The sequence below is a fragment of the Chelmon rostratus genome, chromosome 20, assembly GCF_017976325.1.
Source record: "Chelmon rostratus isolate fCheRos1 chromosome 20, fCheRos1.pri, whole genome shotgun sequence".
Classification (NCBI taxonomy): domain Eukaryota; kingdom Metazoa; phylum Chordata; class Actinopteri; order Chaetodontiformes; family Chaetodontidae; genus Chelmon; species Chelmon rostratus.
The window spans coordinates 5,328,979-5,356,370 of NC_055677.1; the positions used below are offsets into that span (position 1 = coordinate 5,328,979).

Genomic DNA, 27,392 nt, shown 5'->3' on the forward strand with positions numbered 1-27,392 from the left:
GAGGAAGGCTAAAACAAAGTCTGCATCTGATTAAGAATGTTTTCATATTCTTATCCTGAATCTTACTTTTGCTCATACGAACGTTCCAGGTAGGATTGTTTTAAACGATTAATCTGCCGACGTCTTTCATGATTCGTCTTTTAATCGTTAAGTGTGTAAAATGTCAGAAAATTGTGAAAAATGCTGAAAATGTTGACTCATTCCAGTCCAAAGCCCAAAGATGTTCAGTTCAAGATATAAATATGTCATATAAGAGAAGGACAACGAGCACATAATTGCATTTGAAAAGCTGATTGATCACATAAGCTCTAATTATTTGCATGATCGACACCCCTAAAACTGCTGTATGAGGCAACCTGTTCCGCTCAGTTTGTTGGCAGGTTTTATTCACAAAAAATAAGACCCCCTGCAGCTTCGGGTCCCGCTGAAGGAAATCAGCAGACGATCAGATAACAGATTTGTGGCAGTATTAGGGGACCTGAGGCAGAAAGAGGGGCTGGTCTGACATAAAGTTAAGATGCTAAAGCAAAGTGGGCCGTGACTTCGATGCGAGGAGGTCAAGGGGATGTGAGTCATTGTAGGACAGCGGGATAATCGCACAGGTGTTGTAACAGTGGATGCTCACCTGGACAGCGACCCAACAGTTTGAATGCACGAGTCTCACCTCCTCGTCCAGGTTGCTGTTCTCCTGAATGACTCTGATCCAGGCCAGCATGTCCTCTCGGTCCTCAGCCTGGAAGAGGTACTCGCAGTCCGAGGTGGTCAGCCGCAGCACGTTCTTGCGCTTGGTGTCGCTGTACGAGATGTCGATCAGACAGGCCTTGATGCTGATCGGCAGGGGCTCGTCCACTGCTTGGCAGTTGGCATGAGCGTGCCCCTCCTTCTTGTCTTTGTATAGGCAGAGGTAGTGGCCTCTCAACACGGCGTACATCTGTTTCCACGGGCGCATACCGCCACCGACACGCTACAGAAGTAGGTCATGAGAAAGAGATGAGTTTTACGAGGCTAAATGGAAGGAATTAAAGTGTAATCTCTCTGCAAATGTTCCTATTGTTGGCATTACAGGACATAATCACTGCCTTTAGGACAATAAGAGACCTCATACAAGGAGGTCAAAGGCAGCTGTCAGTTCAAACTGGCCAAACAGGTGAAACATACCTGTATAGTGCAGCCTAACAAAGCGAGACAAAGACATACTCTGGAAACAAGGACAGCCCTGCTACTGTTTACAAATCAAGTTAAACAGTAGGTCAGGTAATGCTTGAAGATGTGCACCCTGCTTTCTGTAGCAGTGAGGGAGTTATCAGATGTGATGGCTACGTTTGCAGAGACAGTCCACACCTTGCCCTTGTCTGTGTTGAGCTGCTTGAAATGCAGCAGACCCTCTTTGGTGGCGTCACAGAAGACGTCTGATGAAGAGTCTCTCCTGGAGCCTGAATCTTCGGACGACCTGTCCACAGCCTGCGACAGATACGAAAAACAACCTTAAGGTGACGTTTGTGACCAAGATTATTAGTTCCAATCTCCAGCTACCAGAGCAGTGGCGGAAATACTGGCCAGGATAGAAAGTGAACAAATAGAAATAAACTCAGCCTGTGAATCAATTATTTACCAGAACAGCCTGACATCCCTATTTTTCATAATATATTCATGTTTCACTGGAACAAATTGTATCTTCTGGGTGTGAACTAATGAGCTGGTAAACCTTCAAACAGGAAATGCAGATAAACCAGTCATGCAGCAGGTGAGCACAGCTGGCACCAAACACACACATGTCTGATATAAGTGTGGACTGGACTCACCTTCCTAAGACTTTTCAGACCAGGTATTAAGGACCTCCTGAATGAAAGAGGAACAATGTTAAGATGAAAGAGAAAAAGCTGAAAGTTAGTTCTGGAAAAATGATTAATTAAAACGAATGTTTAAAACTGCAGCTATTGTAATTATATTTACTTCCCTCAAAATGTACATATTAAATTCCTGTTTGCTCCTGTATGACACACTGTGGGTGTAACTTACCCTCGGCTCTCTTCCCGGTAGTTATCCAGGCCTTCATCATACGACTTGGACCGCTCCGTTTTAGTACCAGAATCTGACTCAATAATTGTAAGACGGAGAGAATCTATTAAGAGAGGGTTAAACAATTATTTGCAACTGTTCAGAACAGTGATAGTTATTAATTTGCTGCTTTGATGTGAAAATACCTTGGTCATGTGACAGCTGGCGTCGAATGAGAGGGGACGGAGAAGTGGGGCTGGGGGGGATGGTGGTGATGGTGGGCGCTCCAGATATCACAGCAGAGGCAGGAATGTGTGCGCTGTCCTGGTCAGTACTGGGACTAGATGGTTCATCTGAGGACGCAAACAAGGGGAATTCAGTCACGCCGAGCATTTCGATCAATACTCTGTTTTCTATCTATTTCTATTGAGGCCTGAATGACAGATGCGGCGTGTTTGGAAATGTAGATTATTCTTCCTGCTTGTTTCTTCAGTACAATATCACACTACTGGACTACAAACTGTAGCATCACTTTCATACGCTGTTTATAATGTATTGACTCAATCAATATTTATTTCCATGTCTATCTAACAACACGGATCATTAACTGGTGAGGAAGCTGACTTTGCAGCTTAACCCTCTAGCATGTATGCAGCCAGCACCTGCACATTAAGTTTAATAATCAGCCACAAACAGCATTTCCAACCAACTCATGGCGCAACTGTCAGCTAGCTAATTAAGATAGCATACTTACGGTTAGAGCTGATAAAATCAATGCCAATCAAAAGTCACTGGCTGGAAATGATAAGGCCGCTTCTGTCTGAAATCAAGAACCTAATTACCTAATTACTATTTCAAGCTGTAAATCTGCCACTGTTATCAATGCAACTCATGTGTCAACGAGAGGGTGCAGCTGCACCAGGAAATATCATACAGTATATTTCAAAGCATGCAAAACAATGTTCATCTCTGCTATCTCAGCCTGAATAAACATTTCAGCGGGCAGCAATAAAATGCTGGGATGAGGGCTTTATGTCAGCCAGCAGACAGTGTTTCTGTTCAGATAATCGGGTGCACACCTTCCCTTTTCAACACACATACGCAGGGTAGTCAGCAAACATTACATCATCTCAGACACGACGGTGTCATAACGTCTGATATACAGTATCAGCGAGACGGCGAGCCCTAAAAACAAATGAACACGTCCAGCACTGAATCATATCTGTGACTGCGCTGATGCAGGTGGAACCAAATGAAGCACAAACTACATTCAGTGTCTCAACATGATACCTTTTTGAAATATGGTTTCAAATTATAATAGTTCAAGTCCTCACGAACTGTTATTTACCTTTATGAAAACCCCAGAGTGCCTTTACACTGCCGTCAAAAACAACTACAGCAAAGAAGATCTAAATGATTAAATTCCTCAATGCATCAATGCAACTCTTTAACTTTCAACGGCACCACTTAATACGAAACATCTGATCTGCTTGTTGGTTGTGTACAGACCGCTGCTGTGAAGTCTCTCGCCTCAAACCTCAAACACATCTCCCATGACACTACAAAGCTCATTTCTGCCAAGCCAGGCAGATGCCCATTTCATTTAATCACTTGTTTATAGACCTCCGATCCCGTTTCTGGGAAGATGGCGGCACCGGTCACTGATGGCTGACACGTACAATTACAATTTGTTTGTTCAGGGGATGTCAGTTGTAGACATCAAGATTGACTCAGCTTTAAACAGAAGATGCAGATCTATCAGACAGCTACGCATTTTCCTTTAGCGTAAACGACAGGAAACACAGCTGGCCTGGTTCAGCCCAAAGGTAACAAAATCCAAAATATGTGCTGGACTATTTCTTAGATGACTTTCTGGCGTCTTGTCATTGCTGTGTTGGCGCCTGGCAGCCAGTATAGACAAAAAGTCAGCGTGCCAAGAAATAGCCCAGCATAAAACCCCCTGTAAAAGCACCACTAATCATTTTTACACCTCAGCTTTTGTACGCTATGTTAATTGGTGAGCTTTAACCAAACACTTTGCGTGTAGTACCCTTGAAACCCATATGTAACCCATACCTACATGCACCTACATGCATGCAGATGTGTTTGCGTTTCCACCGCAGACAGATCTCTTAAATGGAGGAATGGTTGTGACTGGGGGCTTTGGGGCAAACCCCCTTCATTTTTCAAGCAGTTGAGACTTTTTTTGGTCTTGAGAAGCCGCAGCAGCAAAAAAAAAACAGCCTTCATACTGTGCAACAAACTGAACTGACTTGCTTCCAGTCTATATGCTATGCTAAGATAACCTGCTAATGGCCGTTGCTTAATAATTGGCATACAGACATGAGAGTGATATCGATTTTATCTCTCTGAAATAAACATAATTCCAAAATGTCAAACTATTCTAAGTTTTGCCCAAATATAAAACATAGCTGGTGTTAAACACAGACCAGTGGGACTTGCTAAAATCTCAATCTCATCTTAATCTAGATCTAAACGCAGAGAGTGAGATCTGAGGTGTGTTTGTTTAAACAGCGGGAAGTAGTGCTACAAGAGGATATGATTAACCCCTGCAGGCTCTGGGGCACCAAGAAGCACAAGAGCTGCTCTCATTGGTTGGCGATGAGTCAACAATGACAACACAACTGAGGATGCGAGGTCAAGTTCAAGCTTGTTGAGTTATGTCAGCTGATAAGTTGGCAGCGTTGTGAAAGGACACGTAAAATAAAATTCTGAGCAGCTTTCGATGTAGACGTCTGTTCCACTGTGACACGTTGGCTTTGTTATGAGTCAATTTCAGTCAAATTTCTCCTCAGGATAAACAAGAGGGGACGTGACATTTTGCATGTGTTTTAGCAGCAACCAACTGTGCTCTGTTCCCACCACCAAATGTTTGGCAGGCACCTAATGTACAGCAGTTGTTCCACTTATTGTTTGGAACTGTACTATGAAATCTAATTGAAGCAGATTGCGGCAGGAATGCTCTTATTTCTCTGTTATGTCACAGTCCATTAGGACGACGTTCTTGGGTTTCTCTTGCTGTTCAACACCGGAGGAAATATGAGACATTTCGGGGAGTGGGTAGGGGGTGTATTGACTTGTGTGTGAGACTGTATATTCCTATGCTGGCCTACTCTGATGCTTGAGGGTGGTTTGAGTACGTCATGGTAGCCTGCAGTACAGTGTCACTCTGTCACGTAATCACACAACAACCAACTCTATGTCACCCTGAGATCCAAATACCACGAGGAACCAATTTCTTTTAACATTTAGATGCCTATATAACAGGCTCTGCTGTGACTGTAACTTGAGCAATGTACAATATATTTAAAGTGGCTGAATTGAACAGGTTTGTTGTTTTTTACTATTCTAACAAGCAATAAATTTCCCAGGGTAGAGTATTTCCAGTAAGAGATCCTCCCACAGCTTCAGGTGATTCAGTATATTTCTCGTGACATTTGGACACAATAGAGCTTCTTTGAGAATGATAAATAGGGAAACAATGGACAGGGCTTACACTTGATTTGCGATGCATTATTATGGCCGAAGCCTCAACTCCTGAGATAGAGGGGAGCTTCTGATTCGTTTTACATTTTTGGAATTCAGTTCGCATGGAGAGAGGAGCATTCATGTGGATTTGTTTTGTAAAGTACCCACAAAACAAAAATATTGGACAAAAGAGGCCTTAAAACATGGATTTTCAGCATATTAATGAAGTCAAGAGTATACACTAGTATACAGAGCATACACAGACATGCACCCTTTCCTTTGCAACTGCAGCTGAGTTATTCTCGCTCATGAATGTTTGAGGTATGAGAGAACGTAAAACCCCAGATAGAATTTCACAATGGAAATATTATCTAGCCTATGAAAATTGCTTTAACTTCTCAATGCAGTATTGAATTGTTGGACAAGGACCTTCCCTGAGTAAAATACTGTGTAACATTTCCTGATTCAGAGGAGGAAATATCAGACCAATACATACACAAGATTAAGATCTGGCCGAGCATTTTGATACTTGATGCTACAAATACAAATATAAATATATTCATACAAATATTCTGGTCGATACTCGAGAATGATCAAGGTTCAAAGTTCAGCCCTGACTGGATATTCCAGAGCATTCAGTATTTAGTATTACCAGATAAATCTCCATTGAAAGGATGTTGTGAATTCGGTTCAAATTAAAAATTGGCTGCCATACTTTCATGCATAAACATACTTTTTCACTCACACAAACACATGCTGTGTGATTTTTTTTTTCACACGACTAAACTGTCACTGCTGTTGCTATAGAAACCGGAGGAGTTCATAAGGAAGGTGATGCAGAGACGAGTGCAGTCTTACCTATGAAGGGGATTGAATCCAGGGAGTCATCTAAGTTGTTGGAGCCAGACTTTTGTCGTGTGTCTCCGAGCCGTCTCAGATGCATCTCCCTACAGCTGTCATTAGACGTCCAGCACATAGCTCCATCTGCAGAGCCTGCCTTCACCAATGGTGGTGACTTATGAGTCACTCCTCTCTGGTTGTCATTAACAGCTAGTACATAGGATGGAGGGCGAATGTGGGGAAGTGCTGAGTTTTTGTCCCTTCTTAGAACAACAACTGTTGCATCCGGTCCTTCTACGCCCTCTGCAAGACCGCCATTAGTCCGTATGGGGGCGTTGGCTTTTGGCTTTTGGGCTACAGCTCCATTAGTGATGGAGGAACCTAGAGAAGAGGCAACCCCTACACTTTGTAGTTGTCTCTGCATGGGCAGTTTTGAGGAGGGACCAGAGCAAGAGGAGGACCTGGCTGCCAACCCAGCCTCTGACCTGCTCTCCATTTTCAGACTGTCGGCCCTGCCTCTGAGCTGCAGGTGCAGAGGGGAGGGATAGCCCAGGTGGTTGCCCATTATGTTAGCTCTTTGGTCTTTAAGAGTGTCTGTGGTTTTAGTGGAGGATAAGGCAGGTGAAGGGTCAAAGATTGAGTTTTTGACAGGCAGACGAGATGGTCTCATAATGACACTGTCTGTCCTTGATGTTGGTACAGAATCCGTCGTACCTTTAGTAAACACAGGAGCAGCTAAAGGCGAGTTGGATAATCCACTTCCCCGCCCTTCTTCCTGCTGTCCAGTGAGACTCCTGTTCAGATGAGGTAAAGCTCTGAGGCCTGCTCCCTGCCTGCTTGCTCTGGCTTCCTCTCCCTGGGACAGCAGCAGCCTGTCCTCCAACCCTGCCCTATCTCCAAAAACAGCCCCACCTGGCTCTCCAGGCTGCTGCCCCAGGTAGTCACAAGACCGTGTCCTAGGTTTGGTGACTCCTGTGGGGGTGGAGAAAGGTAGAGCATCCTCGGAAGCACTACGAGGCCAATTCCTGACTGGTATTGTCCTCTCTGCTCCACCTCCAAGCCTCTCTTGGGAGACGCTACGTAATGGAGTCACTGCAGTACCCTGGCTACTTGCTTCTACTCCACGGTCATTGGAGGTGCTTCTCCGTCTGACCTGGGAGCCCAGTGCCCCTCTTTGACTGGTGCTAGGAGGAGGCGGTGTACGTTGCTGGGCATAGGCAGAGCTGGAACTGGCTGCTGCACGCAAGCTGTCCAAGCGTTCCTGGATGGTGCGGCAGCCATACGTGTGCAGCCTCTTGGCGTCAATATAGTCCTTGTACGTGGTGTAGTTTTTCCAGTCAATGTTCTGGTGTGGCGAGGTGGAGGGGGCTGTGGGAGAGGCTGAGTAGTGGTTGGCGCTGGGTGAGATGGCAGTAGAGAACGTGTCTGGTGAGGCAGAGGTGGCCCGTACAGGTGGAGATAACGTGTCAGGATAGATGGGGCCAGGTCTAGAACTTGAAGAAGGGGAGCAGACTGGGGTTTCTGTGGAACGGGAAGAGGGGTACTGCAGCTGTGCACCTCCAGGTACTGAGGAAATAAGGGGTCTGGGTCTGGCTGAGCCAGAATCTGCTGAAGGACTGTACCGGTTTTCCTCTGTCCTGTGGCTGGGTCCAGCCCGGGCCACCCGGGACCCCCTGTCAACTGGATCAAGCGGCATGGTCACTGTCCTCGCATTCTCATTACAGACACACACCACAGTCTGAGACTTTGACGTCTGTTGGGGTGGAGGAGATGGCGGAACAGGGATTTCCACCCGGTAGCTCTTTTCTGTGGCCCCTCCTCGTCTTCCTGGTCCCTGAGCCGGCCCTCGGGAGGTCTCATTGACCGTGGCAGGCTCTGATGACTGAGCCATGCCCGCAGCCTTAACCTCTATCCGAGGGTAGCAGATGGGAGGGGGCTCGGGGATGTTCTGGGCATTTCCGCTGTACGCCTCATTTCCTTTGAGGTATGCATCCTGGGAATACGCCTGCAAGAGATTAAAGGACATTATGTCACTTCGGTTGCTGAGAGGTTGGAGCGCTAAAATAGATCACATTAAACATCTTGAAGATCGCACCCAACCAGGAACAGGATACATTTGAATGTCCTTAAAGACAGATCAGGGAGCACTGTAGACCTGTTTGTGAAAACGCTACTGACCTTGTGCCAACCTCTTCTACCACTAGATGACGAAGTTACTGCCATGTCCCACCTATGACTTCATACCCCTCTGCTACTACAGCTACACCATCAGTCCTCTCTTTCTAAAATTCCTAAACAGCCCCACACCAATGTGGTTGCTTACATTTTGACAGCAGAGAACTGACTATTGCCATTTATTGACAAGAGTCTTTGTGTGAGCTGATGAGATTATCAGCAAGACAAACACTGCTACTGCATTCCCTCGGAGGACTGTAAATGACTGATAGACAACTGGATTCAGCCTGTCTGTAACAACAAAACAGCAGCATGCTAAAAGTAGACAGAGCGCTCCAGTACTATTTCTCCAAACCTTTGTTGACAGTTTCTCAATCTTTTCCAAGGAGACTGCAAACAAATGTTACAGCATGCCATGATACAAATTAACTACCCTGAGAAGCAATAGATGTGGAGGAGTGGGAAACAAGGGATAGCCAGAGAGGTAAAATAAGCAGAGACCGAAGGCTGGAAAGTCCAGAATAAAACCATGGAGCCAGGAGGGAGGATTAAGCTGGCAGGGGCTTACCCACCTTTGGTACTGGAGAATGTGCCCTCAGGCATGAGGAGAGGGTGAACGGGGGACGCCTCTGTCTGCCGTTGCCAGCTAACACTACTTCTGTCAGCATGGCTCCACAACTGTACTGTCACTGTAGCAACTAAGGTACCCTCTTCGCTTAAAACCTGAAGAAAAACACTCAAATCTAGCGCACTCTCCAGTGAATGATCACCACAAACAGCTTCGGAGAAAAAAAAAATCCTGGCTGCAATTTGAACACGTTATATTTCCTCATCCCTTCAGCGCACAAGCTCTTGAGAAAATGAAAGGGAGAGAGTTGTGGTGTTGGACTTTAATCGATATCACTCTACCTGAGGTGTCAGGTTACTATTGCCCTAACCACAGCTGCAGTAGCTCTGCTGCTTGGTGCCTCCCTCTGGATTTGCATAACTCATACGGTTAAACAGAAACCAATTTCCTGAATAAGGAAAGTACAGAGCAAAATGTTTGAAGTCTGCTGACATATGAACACAGAGAATTGGTTTTTCCAGTTCACACACGTTTCTCCCAACCTGCTACTCAGGAAAATCCAAAACAAATGAACCAGGATAAACTAAACCACAATACACATACTGCAAAGGAGGGGAAGTATATTTAGGGTTTTAGGCGTTCACCATTTTCTACATGTGCAAATACAAGCTTTAAAGGTGGTGTCAAAAGAGCGGTGAATCATCAGGAAAGAGAGCTGAAAGGAAAGTCATTAGTGTAGTTTCCCTTCTTACCAGAGCAGTGATATCCCTGGAAAACTGCAGTCCACAGGTTAGAGAAGGGCAAGCAGAGAGAAAAAAGGGAATAAAGAGAAGTAAACAGGTGAGCACAGAGAAAATGAGAGGTACAACGCCAACGATGGAGGTGAGACAGGCAGCCTGTCTTCAGCAAAGGCTAAAAATACATTCCGCTGTGGGGACGCTGAGCTGAGGCATCACAGTCAGAGAGGAACAATAAGAAAGAGGAAGAATAGAGGTGAACTTCATCGTCTAAGGTGCTGTTCATTTCCATTATTCCCTCCTCTTACCCCCAACACAGCTGCTGTGAAAATACACTGACAAACATATTCTGCTGGCTTTCTCCGTCTCCCAACATGCTCAGCATTTCTTCCCTTTGCTCTGTCACTCTCACCTGCTCACTGTGGTACCTCCCCTCCCCCTCTCTGGTTTCTCAAGCATTTCAGCGGCGCTACAACCGCTCTCCCTACTAGCCTCCTTCTTCTTCTCTGACAGCCTCGCACTCATCTGTTTGGACGGCGCTCTGTCATATGCTCACTTCTGGGTGAGCATAACAGAACGCTTGCCCGGTCTGCACTCGCTTCCTCCCTCACTCGCTCCTGTAAACAGTGAGCTGAGAGGAGTCAGCTGACTGCAGCTGCACTCCCTCCGGTAGTGAGTGGGCTCAATGTCTCCCAAAGCACAAAACAGACAAACATGAACACATTTGCAAACAGGCACAGATACATCTACAGACGCCACCATGTGCCTCCGCCATTTGCCCTCATCTAAAAAAATATACATGTCAAGCAATGCAATGGAATAAATACTGAGGAAAAAAAGAGGACAAAATCACATACATACAAACATTTTAGCAGTGAGATCACAACTTATTCTACTATCCTTCATTTTAGTTGGATTAAGAGGTTCACACCACAATAAGCAGCAGTTTAAACCTTTAAATTTGTCAACAGCAGGTAGATTTCTAAAAGCTGTAAAGTAAAAAACAACCTCTAGATTGAATTTAATTTTGACTCATGTTTTCCTCAATGGGGAGAAACAGCTAATTGCTTCATTTGAAGCCTTGTGAGTGTTCAGACTCATTCCAAAATGCCAACAGCAAGTTTCTGTGGCTTTTGGTGAGCTGCGGCCAAGCTAACAAGCTATGTGCGGAATTCAGCAACACAGTGGGATCTGACTCAGTTCTCTGCTCCCAGAGAGAATTCCCGAACAGAGGTGGATAACGTGTGGCGACTGGTTTGACGTGGCCTGCCGCTGTTTTATCATCTGTGGGGCTCTGGAGCAGATGACCGATGCCCTGGACTGGCTGCGAGCTCCACTGAGCTTCTCACGCTGCTGCAAGGTCGCCCTCCCATGTAACCACATCAACAGACACGAGACGATCACTCTCAGTCTTGATGATCAAGATCAAAACTGCAATCGCAGACTGAGCAAGTGGTTGGAAAGACTAACCTTCCGTCCCACAGGTCTGGTCATGTGACTCTCTAAATATCAGACTGTGCTGTGACCACGTTCACTAAAATATGGTATGAACAGCCTATGAGCGCCTTCACTTGATCTTTTTTAGGAGTTTTCTTGGCTACATTTAAAGGAATAGTTTCACATTTTGGGAAATGTGCTTATTCACTTTCTTTATAACCGTGAGAAGATAAATAACAACCTCATGTCTGTCCGATAAGTACGGAGCTGGAGTCAGGATGTGTTTATCTTAGCTTAGCTTAGCTTATCTTAGCGTAAAGGAGGTATGTCAGGTACCGCGATCAAGGTACCTGAGAATATGGTAACAGTGGAGCTCATTCATTTGTGCACTGTTCACACCTGCGTTATGCTATGCTTCACATTACGTTACCAGTGTAAAAGACTCGCAGTGATAAGGTTAGACACAAAAACCTACTGGGTTAGGGTTATTAAAAGATCAAGGTTTATGAGCTAAGGACAAACGTAGTATAAATAAGGGTGGATAGATGGGTAAAACACAGGACTTTCACACAGGGGGTTCATTTCCCATTTGATGTTATTTTAATTCAAACCATAATTTCTTTCTATTTTCCAACATTCTTAAATATCCAGCAATTGTAGTGGAAGTGGAAAAATGAATCTACCACGTGTACAACCAATTACATTGTGATCCTAATTAATTATGTAAACTAATTTACCTAATTAACACAGCCTCAACCATAGCTCGCATAAAGCCTGGAAACATGAGGAAAACAGCTAACCTGCCCCTAAAAGCTAATCCATTTAAAATGCTGCGCAGTATATTGTTTGTTTAACCTTTCCACAAAAAAAGAAAAATCACAATTTGTGGTATCAGGAGGCGTTACATGCTGGAACTATTTCTTAGTGAACAACAGCGTGCTGCAGCATGCCTATACCCTCATTTCCACTGGGTGGTACAGCTCTACTCGACTCACTTTTAGAACTGGGTACTTTTCCACTGCAGATAGTACCCCCTCAATGTAGGATGATCGTCATAGCGACACTGCGTGAGACTGCTGTGACACAACACAGGAAGAATGATATCGGAGGGATGCTGTTCTTGATTCTCAGTATGTGGCTGTTTGTCACAGCAAGGAGGCAAACTTTGTTTCAGGAAAGACTGAATGCAGCAGGACAAAAAGGCGCAGATAACTGCTCCGTGTCGCTCATGTGGGGATTCTCTCTGACCAATCAGTGGTCTGCAGGGCCGTCACTCCATCTTTTAGCATCAGTTCTCAACCAAACTGATGCTAAAAAAGTACCAGCCACTATCCACGATGTTTGACAATGGAAAACAAGAGCAAAGCTCTCACAGAGAATTAGTTACACCACGTTGCTCTCCCTAAAACCAGAAATTGTGAATTCAAAATGTTCAGTGCACGTACTGGTCAAACTAACGACACATCCCAGATAAAAACCACGTTTTAAAAAGGGTATTTAGACTGCAAATGATCACAAATCTTGTACGCATAATTTGCCACTACATAAACAAAAAAAGAACATTTTCAAGCACACTTGCAATATTTACTGATGAATGAACGCTTACCAGCTGCAAAATGTCCTCATCCTTTGGCATCACGCAGAGCTCCAGTGAGGCATCGCTGAGGGAAGCGAGGGTGTGGGGGGGCGAGAGAAAGGTGAGGGTGAATGTGGGAGAAGGCTGTTACAACACAGGGCTCAAACTGTGTAAACATGGTACATCTCAAGAGAGCAACCGATGCTTGTTAAGTCTAACCTCTAAGAGCTGCACTTTAATGAAGTGTGAATGAGTGCAGCACGTGTGCTCGTCAGCGATAAGGAAATGACTTTCTCTGGAAAAGTTTTTTCCCAAAACGTTTCACAACGGCTCTGTCTGAGTCTCTGTTGGGTTGGCAGTGAAGGGATCAGACAGAAACTCGGGCATATTGCTCAGAGGCTCATTCACTCTAAATATTCCCCTTAAAGTGAACCGTAAAATTAATTCACAGCAACCTCACCTGTTCTGGATCAAGGCTATGACTTGCGAGTAGGTCTTCCCAATGATGCTCTCCCCATTCACCTTCACTATCCGGTCCCCTGGATAGAAGTAGACAATAGATTACAAACTGCTGTTTACGGCTCACAGCAACATGACAAACTCTCAGCTGCTAAGAAAACTGATCTGGAATCCAGTCAATATGGTTATTGACCAAAAAACAACTCTGGAGTAGCTCCTTCCAGCACAAACACACCCGCGTTTAGATCAAAAGGGGAACACCAATACTTGTTTATTTGAAGGACCCCTTGTGAGGATCCATCTCCATTCAAGTTTTCTGAAGATGACCATCTTACAGGAAGAGAGTTTAGGAGAGAAACTGGATAATTGTGGGAAAACACTGCACTCCCCTGTCCCAGGAGAAGAGAGTTAATAGATAAAAGCAGACAGTTTCGAAGATAATGCTGACAGCACATGGAGCAGAGCTTCAACTGTCACCTCCGTTTCAGGGAAACTGGAAAGAGCGGTTTCACTTTTTCACCAGAGAGGAGTTTGTTCAAGTATTTTTATCCCCGCTGCTTAAAATTAGAAACGATTGACGCATTAATAAGCGAAAACAGAAAGCGAGAGAAAGAATCAAGGGACGGTCGGAATAACAGTGTGCATATTACACTTTGTTCAACCTCCCACAAAGGAGCCATCTGTTATTTTGTAACTCGTATCTGTTTTGCCTGGCGGGTTACAAGGAAGTGGAATACAGTACGAACGTGAAGAAATCTTGGCATCAAACGCCGCTTTGAGGTCAGATGTGAGACAGGCAGAGTTAATCATGAGATCTGCTGGTTATCAGAAGGAGTGCTATGATCTCCTCGGAGCCTTATGAGCGTGTTTGTGTGTGTACCTGTACAGAGTCCAGCTCCGTGGGCGGGGCCTCCCTCCTTCACTTGCTTGACGAAAATGGTGTCCATTGGCTCCAGACGGTTCCTCTGTCTCCCTGGCAACGAGAGAGAGAGCACATGCACCGAGGCGATTGGTCACACGGCGAGGAAGAGCAGCAGCAGCAGAAGCAGAATTAGGCCACATTGCATTGGAACTGGAAAATTCAACTGCAGCAACACTGTGGCATCACTTCACATATTATCTGCTGTTCTTCAGGGTTTCTTCCACTTCTGAATTGTGGGCCGAGTGTCCGAGGACACTGGTTTCCATCACTTAATCGAACAGTGCAAATGCCAAAGGTTTGCTGGTTGTAAAGTGGAATAAAATGGGTGATTGTTGGCAAAATATGACGCTCTGTTTATGTTTTATCTACAGGAAACAGCTGAAATGATTCAATCAACAGAAAATTTAACTGCAGTTATGTTGATAATTGATTTGTTTTGAAGTAATTACTGTATTTTTCACGGCTGCGAGGATGTGTTGCTTTTCTTTTGTCTTATATAATAATCAACTGAATATCCGGGTTCAGACCAAACAAGCTTTCCGAGGACATTATTTTGGGACATTTTCCAGAATTTGCTGACATTTCTGAGCAAAACATGAAATGATGAACTGAGAATTAGTCAGCAGATTAATCAATATCAAAAATCATCGTAAAAGACTAACGAGGACGTGAATTTTCCTCCTGAATGTTGGAACAAGCAAGATAAAGCAATAATTAAGCCTCTCTGACAAAAAGTATAAAACTTTTCTTCATGTGAGTTAGTCTGGTGAAAGAACACATTCGTTCTGACACTGAAACCAAAATAAATTCTTTGTATTATCACCATTTCAACATATCTGAAGGAAACATATCGTAAAATACCCCTATCTCCTGTTGGATCTTTCCACATTGTGCCTGAGTTTGACCAACACCCGACTCAGTTATGTTCGTCATCAATTAATCTGTCAACTATAAATGGTCTATGAACAAATAACAAACTTCCAATTTCCTATCCACTCATGTCTGACTTCATGGGCCTACCAACTCATCTTGAGCTTAACACTTATTCTTAATTGCTTCTCCATTATCTCCTTTGACTTCAATGGTCACTTGTAAGAAGCTAGTAAAAAACCTAATGATATTCAACTGACTGTACAATGAGAAAAAGATTCAGTTCATCACTGTTGTGTAGAGGCTCATTCTCATCATTCTCATTTTCATCAGCATCATTCTGAACTAAAATGCACACACTCTTCCTCAATGGCATCGGTAATTTGAGACAAGCCGTTATGAAACAACACACAGCGAAACTCATTCTTCCTCTTCCTTTATACCCCAAGCACATTTCCTCATGCCATCACATCCACTGTCCCTCAGCTCATCCACGCATTGACTCTACTCCGCTGTCAGATGTGTCCTGAACTGCAGAACAGGACAGTGAGGAGAGGTCAGCGTATGCTGACGAGGACGCGTGCGAGCAAGCCACGAGGGAGTTTGGTTTCACATGGCAGCGGACGAGACTGCACGCCATGTCGTGTGATGTGCATGAGGCAAGCCAGTGGGGGAAGTCAAACTAATTAAGACTAAAGAAAAGTCACTAATAAATTACTTAAAATGCATGTATAAGATGTGTTAATGTGCATGTGTATGTGATAACAACACAGTCGTCTCTCTCTGAGCCATTAGCCTCAATCTCAGTTGGCCTCAGCTGCCTCTCTGAGCCCACAGGCTTTGAGGAAGTGCAACATCAGAGCATCGCACTGCTCTTTCCTGAGGGAACGCCGACTGAGTATACATGCTCTCTTCACGAGTGCCCTGCTTCACATGTGCACAGCGGCAGATACATGCGGTTAAGATCCCGGGGTGCTCAGTGCAATCAGAGCCCTGAACAGCTGGACTGGAGCAGATGTGGGTTTAAAGTGTTGCTCAGGAGCAGCTTCAAAGGTGAGGAGGGGGGTAGAGTTTTTTTAATCATCAGTTTAATCAAGTAGGAATCCAAACCTGAAGTAATGTCAGCTTGCATCTGTATATTTTTGGAGAAGAAAATGTTTCCAGTTCGGGCTGTTGTAATGTAATCATGTCACCTTCGATGTCCTTTTTTCCTTTTGTGATGACAGTAATGGTGAATGCATTTGTCAGTAAACTGCTGTCTCCCTCCTGTGGCTGAAAATGTTACTGCAAATGACTTCTGGTTCAGAGATGAACTTTCCAACAACATCTAAGAACAACAACATCACGAGACAGAGGTGCAATCATCACCAAAACTTTCACTGGAAAGATATTTCTACAAAATGTAAAGTCACAGGTTGATCCCGCTGTGGCCAGTGTGCGCTTTTCCAGTGTATTTCTAACCTACTCAAGTTGGGAGGCTGTATAAAAGTAAATAAAAACAGAATGCAAACAAACTATGTTTTACAAAGTGTTCCTGAGTCCATGTATTAATCTCCTTTAGCCAATCATGTGTTCACAAAGTGTTGAACCTCGCTCCATCCTCCCTTTTGAACGACTGAGCCTTTCCAGGATGCCCCTTTCATACCCAATCATGATGCTATCACCTGTATCAAATCAACCTGTTGACCTGTGGAATGATCCAAACAGGTGTTTTTGGAGCGTTCCACAACTTTCCCAGTCTTTAGTTGCTCCTGTCCCAACCTGTTTGAAACATGTTGCTGCATCAGATTCAAAGTAAGCATATATTTACAAAAATCAATGAAGCTGATGAGGTCAAACATTACATATGTTGTGTTTGTGTTGTTTTCAATTGCGTAAATGTAAAAAAAAAATGTAAGTGATCACATTTTGCATTATTTATGTTTTACACAGCGTCCCAACCTCTTTGGAATCAGGGTTGTACACTACACATTCTGACTGGGGTGTTGACAACAGTTGTAGGCTTGTTTCTGAGCCAGTAGAAGGCAGTGCAGCACATAAAATGACTCCTCTTTCTCAGTGAGGAACAGTGCACAATTATTTAAGGCAACACATATTTCCATTCATGTTCTTTCTTGCTGGTTATGATCTTACTGGATGAGAAAAACATATGAAAGATTTAAGTGCTGCAGCATGGCGAGCATGATGACAAAAGCGCACTGATGCATTAATGTGTAACGTCATTGACACAATGTAGGACACGGCTGACCCGAGGTGGAGGTACAGATGTCAACAAACGCTGCCTCCACCTCACCCCCCTCCTCCCTCCCCCCTCCCTCTCTCTCTGTACGAGGCAAATTCCCAATCCTGAGCTCCAACTCTGCAGCACAAATTGGATTCTGGAAGTTTCCATGCCCCGCAGCTGGATGAACAGGATTAAATGTGGAAATCTAAAGCTTTGGATATTTTTAATGCTCCCAACTGTCTTACCGAAGCATAAACTACTGTGTGGATTAATGAAATACATCAGCAGCCTCAAACTGACTTTGGCTGGTCGAGAACACAGCTGAGAGCTGAATAACCTCAGCTACCCTTTTTCAAACACAGGAAAGCATCTCTATGTGAAGTGCATTCAAATTATATATAAAGCATTTATTTCCCTTACTTCAGGTCTAATGCAACCGGATCTGGTCCGATCTAGCAGTGCACAGTCTATGGCCATCCATTGGCTGGGTGTCAGAGCTGCTCTCTGGCCTCAGCTCGGGTTTTTGGCTGGGGTCCCTGGCTGCACAGCTGGGCCCGGTTGTGTCGGCCAGCTCCCCGCTCCCCCGTTGTTTTGGGTTAGATAATGTTATTCTTCAGAGGGCTGGGCCCGCTGCCCGCTCACTGCATTAACCCTGGTGTAATACCTCTCCACCAACACGCTGTTCTGTACATTTGTGTCATTCTCACATTGACAAACACCAAAATACTAATGCACGAGTTCACACAATATACAAAAACCTACGTGGGTGTGTTGCTTCTTTGGTCTGATACTGCGAGGAAGAGGAGAAGGAGGAGAAGGAGGAGGACCCTGTATGTGTTTAGATGGCTATCTATGTCAGCAGAGAAATATGAAAATGGGAGGCACATAATCCTGGCATAATGTATTCCCCCATAGTGTGGGAAGGTCAAAGCACAAGCACACTTCACATAAATACATAAACTCCAACTTCCTTCAAAAGCACAGCGTGCTATATTCTCTAACTTCTACTCAAAGACAGCAGATGAAGCCACCATGAAAATAAATACTGTAATTCCGCCTTTGTTTCTCCCATTCCCACGAAGAAACACTCGGTTCAGTTCACACACAAACTAGTCCAAACACAACTCTACTTTGAAAGCTTAAACTCTGCTAAAACACCTGTGTAGCCAAGTCCTGACCTCCGTGGAATACTTAATAAACCCACATCCTTACAAACTGCGTCAACAGAGTTTGTCAGATGGAGAAAAAGACTTGTCGGTGCCAGTCTCAGATGGACAGGTCTCATTTCACTAATCTCTGCACTCTGCAAACAGCCTCAGATTCATATCAGAAACCTCAGCACGCACTGAGGGAGGGAATGTCAATACACCGTAAAGGCCCTGTCATCACTGATACTGCCAAGTCAGGGGTTCAATCCTTGCATGCGAGTAAATACGACTGTAACGATTATTTAAACATAGCATGTTCTAAACTGTAGCTACATAAAGAAAAGGAGGAATATAGGCTGATGGTGCAGTTTTGAGGCCGGGAATGAATTCTTTCTTTTAGAGGCCTGTATAAAAATCTGATAACTGCATTAGGTGATTTACATTCACTGAATCTGACATTTTAACAATTGAGAAGATAAACCAGCAACAAAACACTGAACCTTTATTTATTGGCTACGTCCTGTAGCCACGCCATGGGCTAAAGGCATTTTTTTGTGAAACTGTTTCCAAATGACCTGAAACTGAAAACTCATGTAAAGCAAATGTCTGCCCGCTGTACACACCACTGATACATCTGCGTGAAGACAACATGGATGCAAAGTGTACAACCAACAGCGAAATGTAGCAGCTAGCGGGGCTGAACTCCTGGAGGTCTGCAATCATTTCAAAATAAGCCACTTCCTCGACTGCAACATTCCTAACCTGGGAGAGACATGCCGATGTAGAAACACATTCCCAACACCGCTGCTACATCTGTCTGTTCATCACAACTGACTCTCACACACACACACCTGGTGTTTTTTCCACCACACACAGGAAGGTGGTGGTGTATTTTCCATCGCTTTTTCTTCTAGGAATTCCAAATACCAAAATCCACCCAGGGGAAAGAGGATATGCACTGACATTGCTCTGACCACACGAGAAAAAAAAAAAAAAAAGTTGATTCAGTGTTTTGTTTTCGTTTTGTAAAACAAGCCAAACTATCTACCAAGGGAGTTTAAGTTCAACTGAGGGAACAAGTGACAAACATCTGGAAACAGATGGGGTGATTTTAGCCTAAAATACTGTCTTGCTTCAAGAAATGTGTTAAATGAGCCAACTGGCTGTGATAGAGTGTGGAGGGTGGTGTCTGTTTCCAAAAACCAACAACACAAGAGCAAAAATGAAAGGAATGGATTCAATTGAGTGTTTATCTGCTCCGTCAGCTGCATTCTTTAGCATGTTCGGCTATTTACCCTTTATTAACAACATTAGTCTGTGGGGTTACAGGTTAAAAAGCCTTGTTCGCAGTAGCACATTCACTCTGTAGTGTTTCCCCAGTGTGTGGGAGACGGTCCTGAATGCTACTTTATCAGAGTTTAGACAAAGGTTAGCAGAAGCCCATTTCATCAGAGAGTGTTGGGTTTGCCAAGCACGTCTCAGAGCTCATCCTAAAAGCCTTTTCTCTCATAACCCTGAAAGTGACATCAGCTACAACCCTGATTCCAAAAAGGTGGGACGCTACTCAAACAACGGCTTCACAAAGTGTTCCTGAGCCCCTGAACAACATCCTTTATACAATCATGTGTTCACAACGCGGTGAACCTCGCTCCATCCTCGTTCGTGAACGACTGAGCCTTTCAAGGGAAAGAGCACACATCAAAAACAAGCCATTAATTCATCAGTCAGTCAGGGACGTTGTTTTCAACCAACTCATGGCGCTGAAGTTAGCTTAATTAGCGAGACAGCTCCAACAGATTTCAGCGAAACTGACGTTTTGCAACCAGAAACAAGGAAACTGCTTTTATCTATCTCTGTCTGACCTTTCATTTATAAAATTACTGAGGATTTTTGAGTGGTAAATCTGGCCCAGTTATCACTGCAAGCTGCATATGTGCCATGCGAGGGGGAGGGTCAGTTGTGATTGGATATTTGCCTAAAAAAGCAGCCACGACTTTAGTCTTAATGTGAAACAACTTCAGTGTCGGTGGGTGTATGACATGACAAACTGTCAGTGGTACAATTACTCTGTGTACAAAACATTGCTCGGGAAATCTACTCGCAATAATCCACATTTAACTTAATCTAGATTTGGGGAGTTCAGTGTAAAGCCTTAATGGCAACAAAACTGGGGAAGATGTAGACCGGGAAAGACTTAGAAGACTTAGACTTAGAAGAATTAGCAGCAGAGAGAGGGAGAAAAGAGGAGAAAGACAACACTTTGGACACAGCTTTGTTAAAGAAGGTGGAGCATTAAAGAGCCCACTGGAGGATACTGGGGAATTCTGCTTGCTTGTGCTGCAGCAGACTTTGTGGGAACAAACCAAAATCTGACAGAAAGAACGAAATAAAGCTGGTATCTGCGGAGAAAAGAGTTTCACGTTGAATGAGAAAACAAATATTTGAACAGATGGAGAACTTTTTTTTCAGTTGCTCCTCTTGCTGCGCCGAGGTAGCGCAGCTTCATAAGCATAGCACAAAACGCCTCATTCGGATTTCACCCTTCAAAAACTTGCTAAAATATACAGCTGAAGAGAGAGAGAGAGATACAGGAAAGGGTGAGACGCAAGCAGAGGAGGGAGGGAAGAAGAGAGGAAGTGAGATAGAGGGGAAGATTTGGGATAACAGCAGCTTGGTATGCAGACGGCCGCTGTGAAAGGAAATAAACAGATCCATACTCGATCATCCCTCCGGTTCCACGTTTCCACCATGCGCCTCCATACTGTATGTTTACGTTTGTTTATCTGTGTATCTACGTCAGTGTGTGTGGGTCTGTCTGTCTGTCTGTGTGAGTTTTCTGGAGGTCTGAAGTGTTTCCAGCGGCAACACCCAGCTAGTCAACATGCGGTCAGAGCCCCCCCCACCTCCAAACACCAACAGCCTCATCACACACTGGCCCGGACTCAAGCAAATAAACTGCAGCGGAGCTCGCAGGGGAGGCCCGGAGGCTGCAGCGAACATCACAGGCCCGACTCAGAGAAGGCTGCAGAATGCAACTCTTTAGAAACTATCAAAACAACCACGCACATAGGATGTCATTATCCGTCTGGGTCTACGTGAGACCCTGCGTGTTCACATGGTTCTTCCATGATGGTTGAGGGCGTATGCCGTCCGCTGCGATCGTGAGCAGCAGTGTGTTCGGTTGTAACATAGCAACAATTTGTACAGGCATGAGTAAGACGTGACAAATGTCTATAAGTGAAAACACACGTCAAATCTCTTTTTTCACTGCGCTGGTTGGCGGCTCTCTCGGTCTCTGGCTGCGTAACACGGAGCTATTGAAGCTGAGATGTGAGAAGGTCAAGGATGAACTTTCAATCTCATTTTTTTTTTGAGCCAACATGGACAAACAATCCTTCAGGAATGGGAAATGCAACCATCAACAATTCCACAACACCTCCACCTGCAGAGGAAGAGTTTCAACTGTAACAGAATATGATCCAAAGCTCCAGAACAGCCACTTATTGGACCTTGTGGTGAGACAGTTTTGTCATATGCAGTTTCCAATCTCAGCTGACGTGCTGTTGTGAACCAGAGCATGTCAGCGGAGCGATTTCTATTAAGAAGAGATAAACCGTTTCCAATTAACTGCCTATGGTCTGTTATAAGAAAGAATCACTAAGTCTGTGGTTTTTTTAAATGACATGAAATGATGTGTTTGAAGTGGTCTGGGAAGGAACCAGAAGAATCTGCCAAGCTCACATTTTATTTGCAAATTAGTCTGGCTACTATTTTTAAGCTAAAATTAAAATACAGCGCAGCTTTTTTTCTTCCTTTGGAGCGAGTGGTGAGTGAAATCTGAGTTCAGGGAAAGGGACAAACTTGATCATTTGTGCATAAGAGGCTGCAGCTGGTGATTGAAAAGAAAACCTTTAATCAATGGCCAACCTGCTCCAACCTGAGCTTCAGCTGGCTGCAGATTTTTGTTTTTGTTAGATATGCACAATTTCATCAAAAGTACGACTACACTTGTTAAAAATTGACCATTTCGACATCCTGAAATCCAGCTCTATGTCCAGTTTCTGTATGTCACTTTTCACCCTGTTTTCAGCTCTTAAGTGGTGCATTTTATAGATAATTCATCCGGTTTCTAAATGTTTATTTATTTTAAGATGTGAAATAACTTTCCCAAACCCTAATGGGACACTGAACATTTACAATAACAGCATCATTTGATTCTTAGTCCTATTTTAAATGTGCATTCTTGATTAATTTTGCTGCCCTCATTGCTATCAGCTGTGGTTTTGCAGAGAAATTCCTGTCGTTCCTGATACTACTTTCGGACGCCCTATTACCTGTCAGCGTCATCACCACCGCTGAGAGGCAAAGAGGGATTTACGGGCAGCTGGAAGCGAGCCAAGTGACTTCCTGTGGCAGCAGGGAGGGGGCTCTCCAGGCGAGGATCATTATTCACCATCTATTGAGCTTAGCAATGAATGGCTCTCATGCACTGACCACGATCATTTAATGGCGCAGTCACACGTGGGTTTTTATGTGACTTCTTTCAGGTAGCGTCCTACAAAGGAATTCAAGTTCATAAAAGTGTAAGAATGTGCAGATTCCCTGCAGGGTGTCCTCTTGACACAGCAGGGTGTGTGTGCGTGTGTTGTTTAATGTTTTGAAGCCTGTGCTGAATGAGGCGGGCGAATGTGGAGGGGTTAAAATGGGTGAGGAGGGGGCTGTATAAGGAATGTGACACCAAGGGCCAAGGCGGATGATGAGGGACACTTACAGGAATCTCTCAATTTCCCGTCGAGAGCCGTTTAAGAGTCGGAATTATCCCAAAGTGCTGCGCTCCCCCCCCTCTAGCCTTCCCCTTCACTTTCACTGCACACTAATGCCGTAACAATTCACTGAATCACACCTGGTAGGGCTTTAGGTTCATTACAAGCCAAACAAAACAGCTTATGTTGATTATATTCTCTCTTTATTTATTACAGGCAGAAAAAAAAAAAAAAAAAACGTGGTTCTCCTGCCAGAGAAGTTATGAGTTTGTTTTTAAAAAGTAAGATCTACCGAACACTGAGCTTAGATAAACAAACGGGGGTATATGAAACATCCCTTTTGTGTTACATCACTTGAAAACACAAAACGTGGGTTTAAATTAAATGCACAGGATTATTTCTTTAAGACCGCGCTGTTGCTGTTTGGTTTTCAGGCGTGGTTTTTGGAGCCCATCACGTGCTTCATGCTCTTCTATGCCGCACAGACATGAGCTGCAGGGCTGTTTGAGAAGGCTTCTGATGAGGCGCAGCAGAGAAATCCTCCTGCATTCATGCTGGGCTGCAGACGTGAGCTGAATACTGAGGGACTGGAAGGACGAGCTGGATGCTCTGAGGAATGCTGAGGCCTTGCCAAGCGAACAGCACAGCTCTGACTGCCACTCTGAAGGACTAAAGCTTTAAACAGTGTCTGCCTGACAGCCTGCACAAAGGACAGCCTCACCTGCAACATGTTGTTTATTCTGACTTTAACACGGTTCCTGAGCCGAATCAATGCATTTATAAAGCTATTAAAGGAAATGAATCGCCAAAGTTAATGAAATATTTAGACACTGGCAGGAAGAAGCACCAAAATGCATCTATTTCAATCTATAGAGAGTGAGAATACATTAGAGTAATGGACTGTCAATCCTAATTTGATCCCTATTCTGAGATATTAATGAAGAATATCTGAGAGTAAATGGTTTCTCTTCTATTCTTATTGCAACACCTGAGGTCCCAGATCGCAGAGCCCGTCTCTGAAGAAGCAGTAATGTTAAAATAAAAAGGTCATTTTTTAACACTTACCTCGGCTGCCGTTCTCTTCATCCTGGAAGAAAAAGAGACAAAGTAAAAGTCAGATGATTTGTGGTGATTTAATTTCATTTCAGAGTTTCACTTTTTAGGAGTTATTTCTTTATCAGTGTTATGCATCAGTGTATTCAAAGGCAGCTGCATCAGAGTTAACTTGAATATCTCATGTAAACACATGCTGAAAGACTGCTTTATTGTCTATCATATGGTAAATACAAATACAATACCTCACTCCACTCCCAATCTGCTTATCGCAAAGTAAGTAAAGTAAATGCACAACAAGTTTTATGATTGATTAATTATCAGTTTTTGACTGAAACAAGCAAGTTGAAAATGTCTCCTTGGACTCTGGGAACTTGTGCTTGAATCTTTAGACTATTCTTTGCCAAATTATTCTTTTTTTGTTTCATGACAATAAACAAAAGAAACACTCAAAATGTGAGTAAAAACAAGAAGAAAAGAGTGAGAAAAGAAAGAATAAGAAGAAATATGACTTTCCAAATTCAGGCCAATTCCTACACTCAACTCTACACACATCACTACAGCAACGTGGTGAATCGTAACAACAACCATTATTAGTATGATTATCATGCCCACAACAACTACAGTATACAATCAATAGGCTATATTCAATATTTCTATAACAACAACGGAATAAAGTGAAAGGGCATGGCTCTTGAATTATCAACTGAATCTGCAGCTTTATGGAGCTTTACAATGAGTTTCAGCTCACTGTTTTGATCCATTCTTGTCACAGTTAGCGATCATAGTGAAGCATTTAGCAGCTAAACAGTCAGATAATCTCCTAATGAGTTGGTGGAGACCAAAAACAGAGTTAAAAGACAATGAATATTGGACTCACATTCATCAGGAGGACACAAACATGACTCCAAATGTATGATAATGTTGTGGACGTATTTGTGAGTGACAAGGTGATGATATGTCAGTGTTGTATTTACAATTTGTTGCCGCTGCCCCCAAGTGGCTAAAACAATTAAACGATTCATCAGAGCAACAATTAAACGATTAATTGTTAATCAAACTAATGGTTAGTTATAGCCCTAGAGGGACTCTGTGGGAAGTGATGATCCACAGAGAAAAAAAGGAGTGTTCATTATCATTTAACACAGCAACATAATTAAAACAGGGACAAGACGATTTGGAGCGATCTCTCTGACAAATAAGCCACTTCATAGCCATGTTTGTGTTTTTCCATTTCCTCAACACATAAAACCTTAATTTCCCTCCGAGCTTCGGTTAAAATCCACACACTCCTGCTTTAATCCACCTCCCCTCAGTGACATATGTTCTTCATGCAGCCTTTAAGACCCCCTGCTCTCCCAAGGCTTTCCTTAAGACGGCCTGACCCTCTTCAAGCTAACCCCAATATCCTCAAACTGCGCTTAATCAAGAGCTCCAATCCAAGACCCTAAAAGTAATTACAATGAAATGTGATGAATGTACGAGGATGAGGATTTTTCTTTTTTTTTTTTACCCTCCCTACCTCGGGTTACGTAATGGGAGAACTGGTTGCGGTTTACAGTGAGTGTGACCTGACGGATTGAAATTGAAGGTTGTGGTTTGAGTATTTCCCGGAATCACATCTTACGATAAGAACGCCCAAGCAGCCTCAAGGCAGTCAGCTAAAAGACGAACACATTTCTGCTGAGCGACAACTTGTTTCAGTCCTGTAATTCCATAAATCAACGTCGAAGACTTAATTACACAAATAAATGAGAATACTGCCAACTGCTTTTGCAGGAGACTAAAGGCTGAATTCTGTCTTTGAAGATGAATTTACTGCCTTAATTTTGCATGGCATGCATCTAGACCAGAGTTCCTGCTTTTTAGAGGACAAATTTGCTAATGTAAGATGAATTTTAGTCCACACAACCTTCTTATTCCTTTATTAAGTTATAGCAAGAATCCGTGAACGCTAAGAAAAGCTCTGGGACAAACTGTCTATCCTTTCGATTACACAAATGTCTAAAAATCCTAACTGTCGTGCCACAGTTTCTCTTTCGACATGCAGAGGCAAAGCCAAAAGCTATAAACAGAAAGCACTATGCTAACGTTGTAGGAAATCCTTCTGTGCAAACTGAAGAGGTTGTCAAAATACACTTCAGAGAAAAGTAAACCCAACTTATCCTGAATTATCACTTACAAAAACTAATAGTCAGGAGGCCATGATAAGCTTTGAGAGAGCTGACTCGAAACACCAGCACATTTTCCCATTAAAGAAGCCCTGTCGTATTTACCCAAAGCCCTTTAGTCTGTGTTAGTCTGTGCCCATTAGGAGCCGGATGTGCTGTAACGTCAGGATTAATACAAAAAGGGCAGATTGGTACTGATGTTATCCAGAGGACGGCTGGCAGACTTCCCAGGTGGGATGATACAAGTCAGAGAGAGGCTGTCGGTGCATTACTGACACTACATGTGCATATTAATATTATAACGGTTCACTGCAACATTACTGCTCTTTAGCCTGGTGTCTGTGATGATGACTCAACAGTTTAAAAAATTCAATAACATCTTAAGGAGCTTAAATATTGATCATATTTCCAAGTGCTTGTGCCGCATCTACATTAGCTAAAATTCAGATAACCTAAGCTTCATCCCTATTCCATGCAACATACAGCACTAATACTAGCAGGTTATGTAGTATGTTCACATTAAAGTGACAAAATGAAGCATCTGTTGATGGACATAATTTTGTTCTAAAATGCCAGAAAAAAAGTCAGAAATTAAAATAAAATGTCTTCTCTTGTCCAGCCATCCAGAAACCCCAATGATATTCAATTTGCTGAGATAAGATGAAGAAAAGCAGCAAATTCCCACAATTTACAAGTTGGAACTAAAAATGTTGGCTTTTTTGCTTGAAACATGACTTAAAACCATTAATCAATTATCAAAATAGTTGCCAGTTCCTGTCGATCCACTAATTGACTAATTGTTGCTGCCATGACAGAGTGAATAGAGATATGAAGTGGGAGAAGCTATTTCAGGCTTCCCCGGGTCTGGAAGTGAAAGTCCCATTCATATTTTGTATTTTGACAATGTTATATGACTCACAGTTATACAACACATTTATGACTTGGATCAGCACGAAACTCTA

General features: G+C 43.5%; 1 protein-coding gene across 5 annotated transcripts in view; it reads right to left on the reverse strand.

Moving 5' to 3' along the window:
• Positions 1–27,392, reverse strand: part of LOC121623681 (rho GTPase-activating protein 21) — an 84,467-nt gene that overhangs the window by 10,370 nt on the left and 46,705 nt on the right. For 2 of the 5 annotated variants that reach the window (XM_041961054.1, XM_041961050.1), the window contains exons 3-12: positions 24,272–24,293; positions 14,160–14,252; positions 13,281–13,359; positions 12,851–12,905; positions 6,346–8,332; positions 2,205–2,351; positions 2,020–2,122; positions 1,803–1,839; positions 1,342–1,461; positions 665–964 (exon numbers count right to left, since the gene is read on the reverse strand). In XM_041961054.1, coding sequence (XP_041816988.1) covers positions 665–964; positions 1,342–1,461; positions 1,803–1,839; positions 2,020–2,122; positions 2,205–2,351; positions 6,346–8,332; positions 12,851–12,905; positions 13,281–13,359; positions 14,160–14,226 — 2,895 coding nt within the window. In that variant the 5' untranslated portion in view covers positions 14,227–14,252; positions 24,272–24,293. Of the gene's footprint in view, positions 1–664; positions 965–1,341; positions 1,462–1,802; positions 1,840–2,019; positions 2,123–2,204; positions 2,352–6,345; positions 8,333–9,074; positions 9,236–10,219; positions 10,336–12,850; positions 12,906–13,280; positions 13,360–14,159; positions 14,253–24,271; positions 24,294–27,392 lie in introns of those variants that run through there. The other 3 variants (XM_041961051.1, XM_041961053.1, XM_041961052.1) reach the window with 3 other exon arrangements.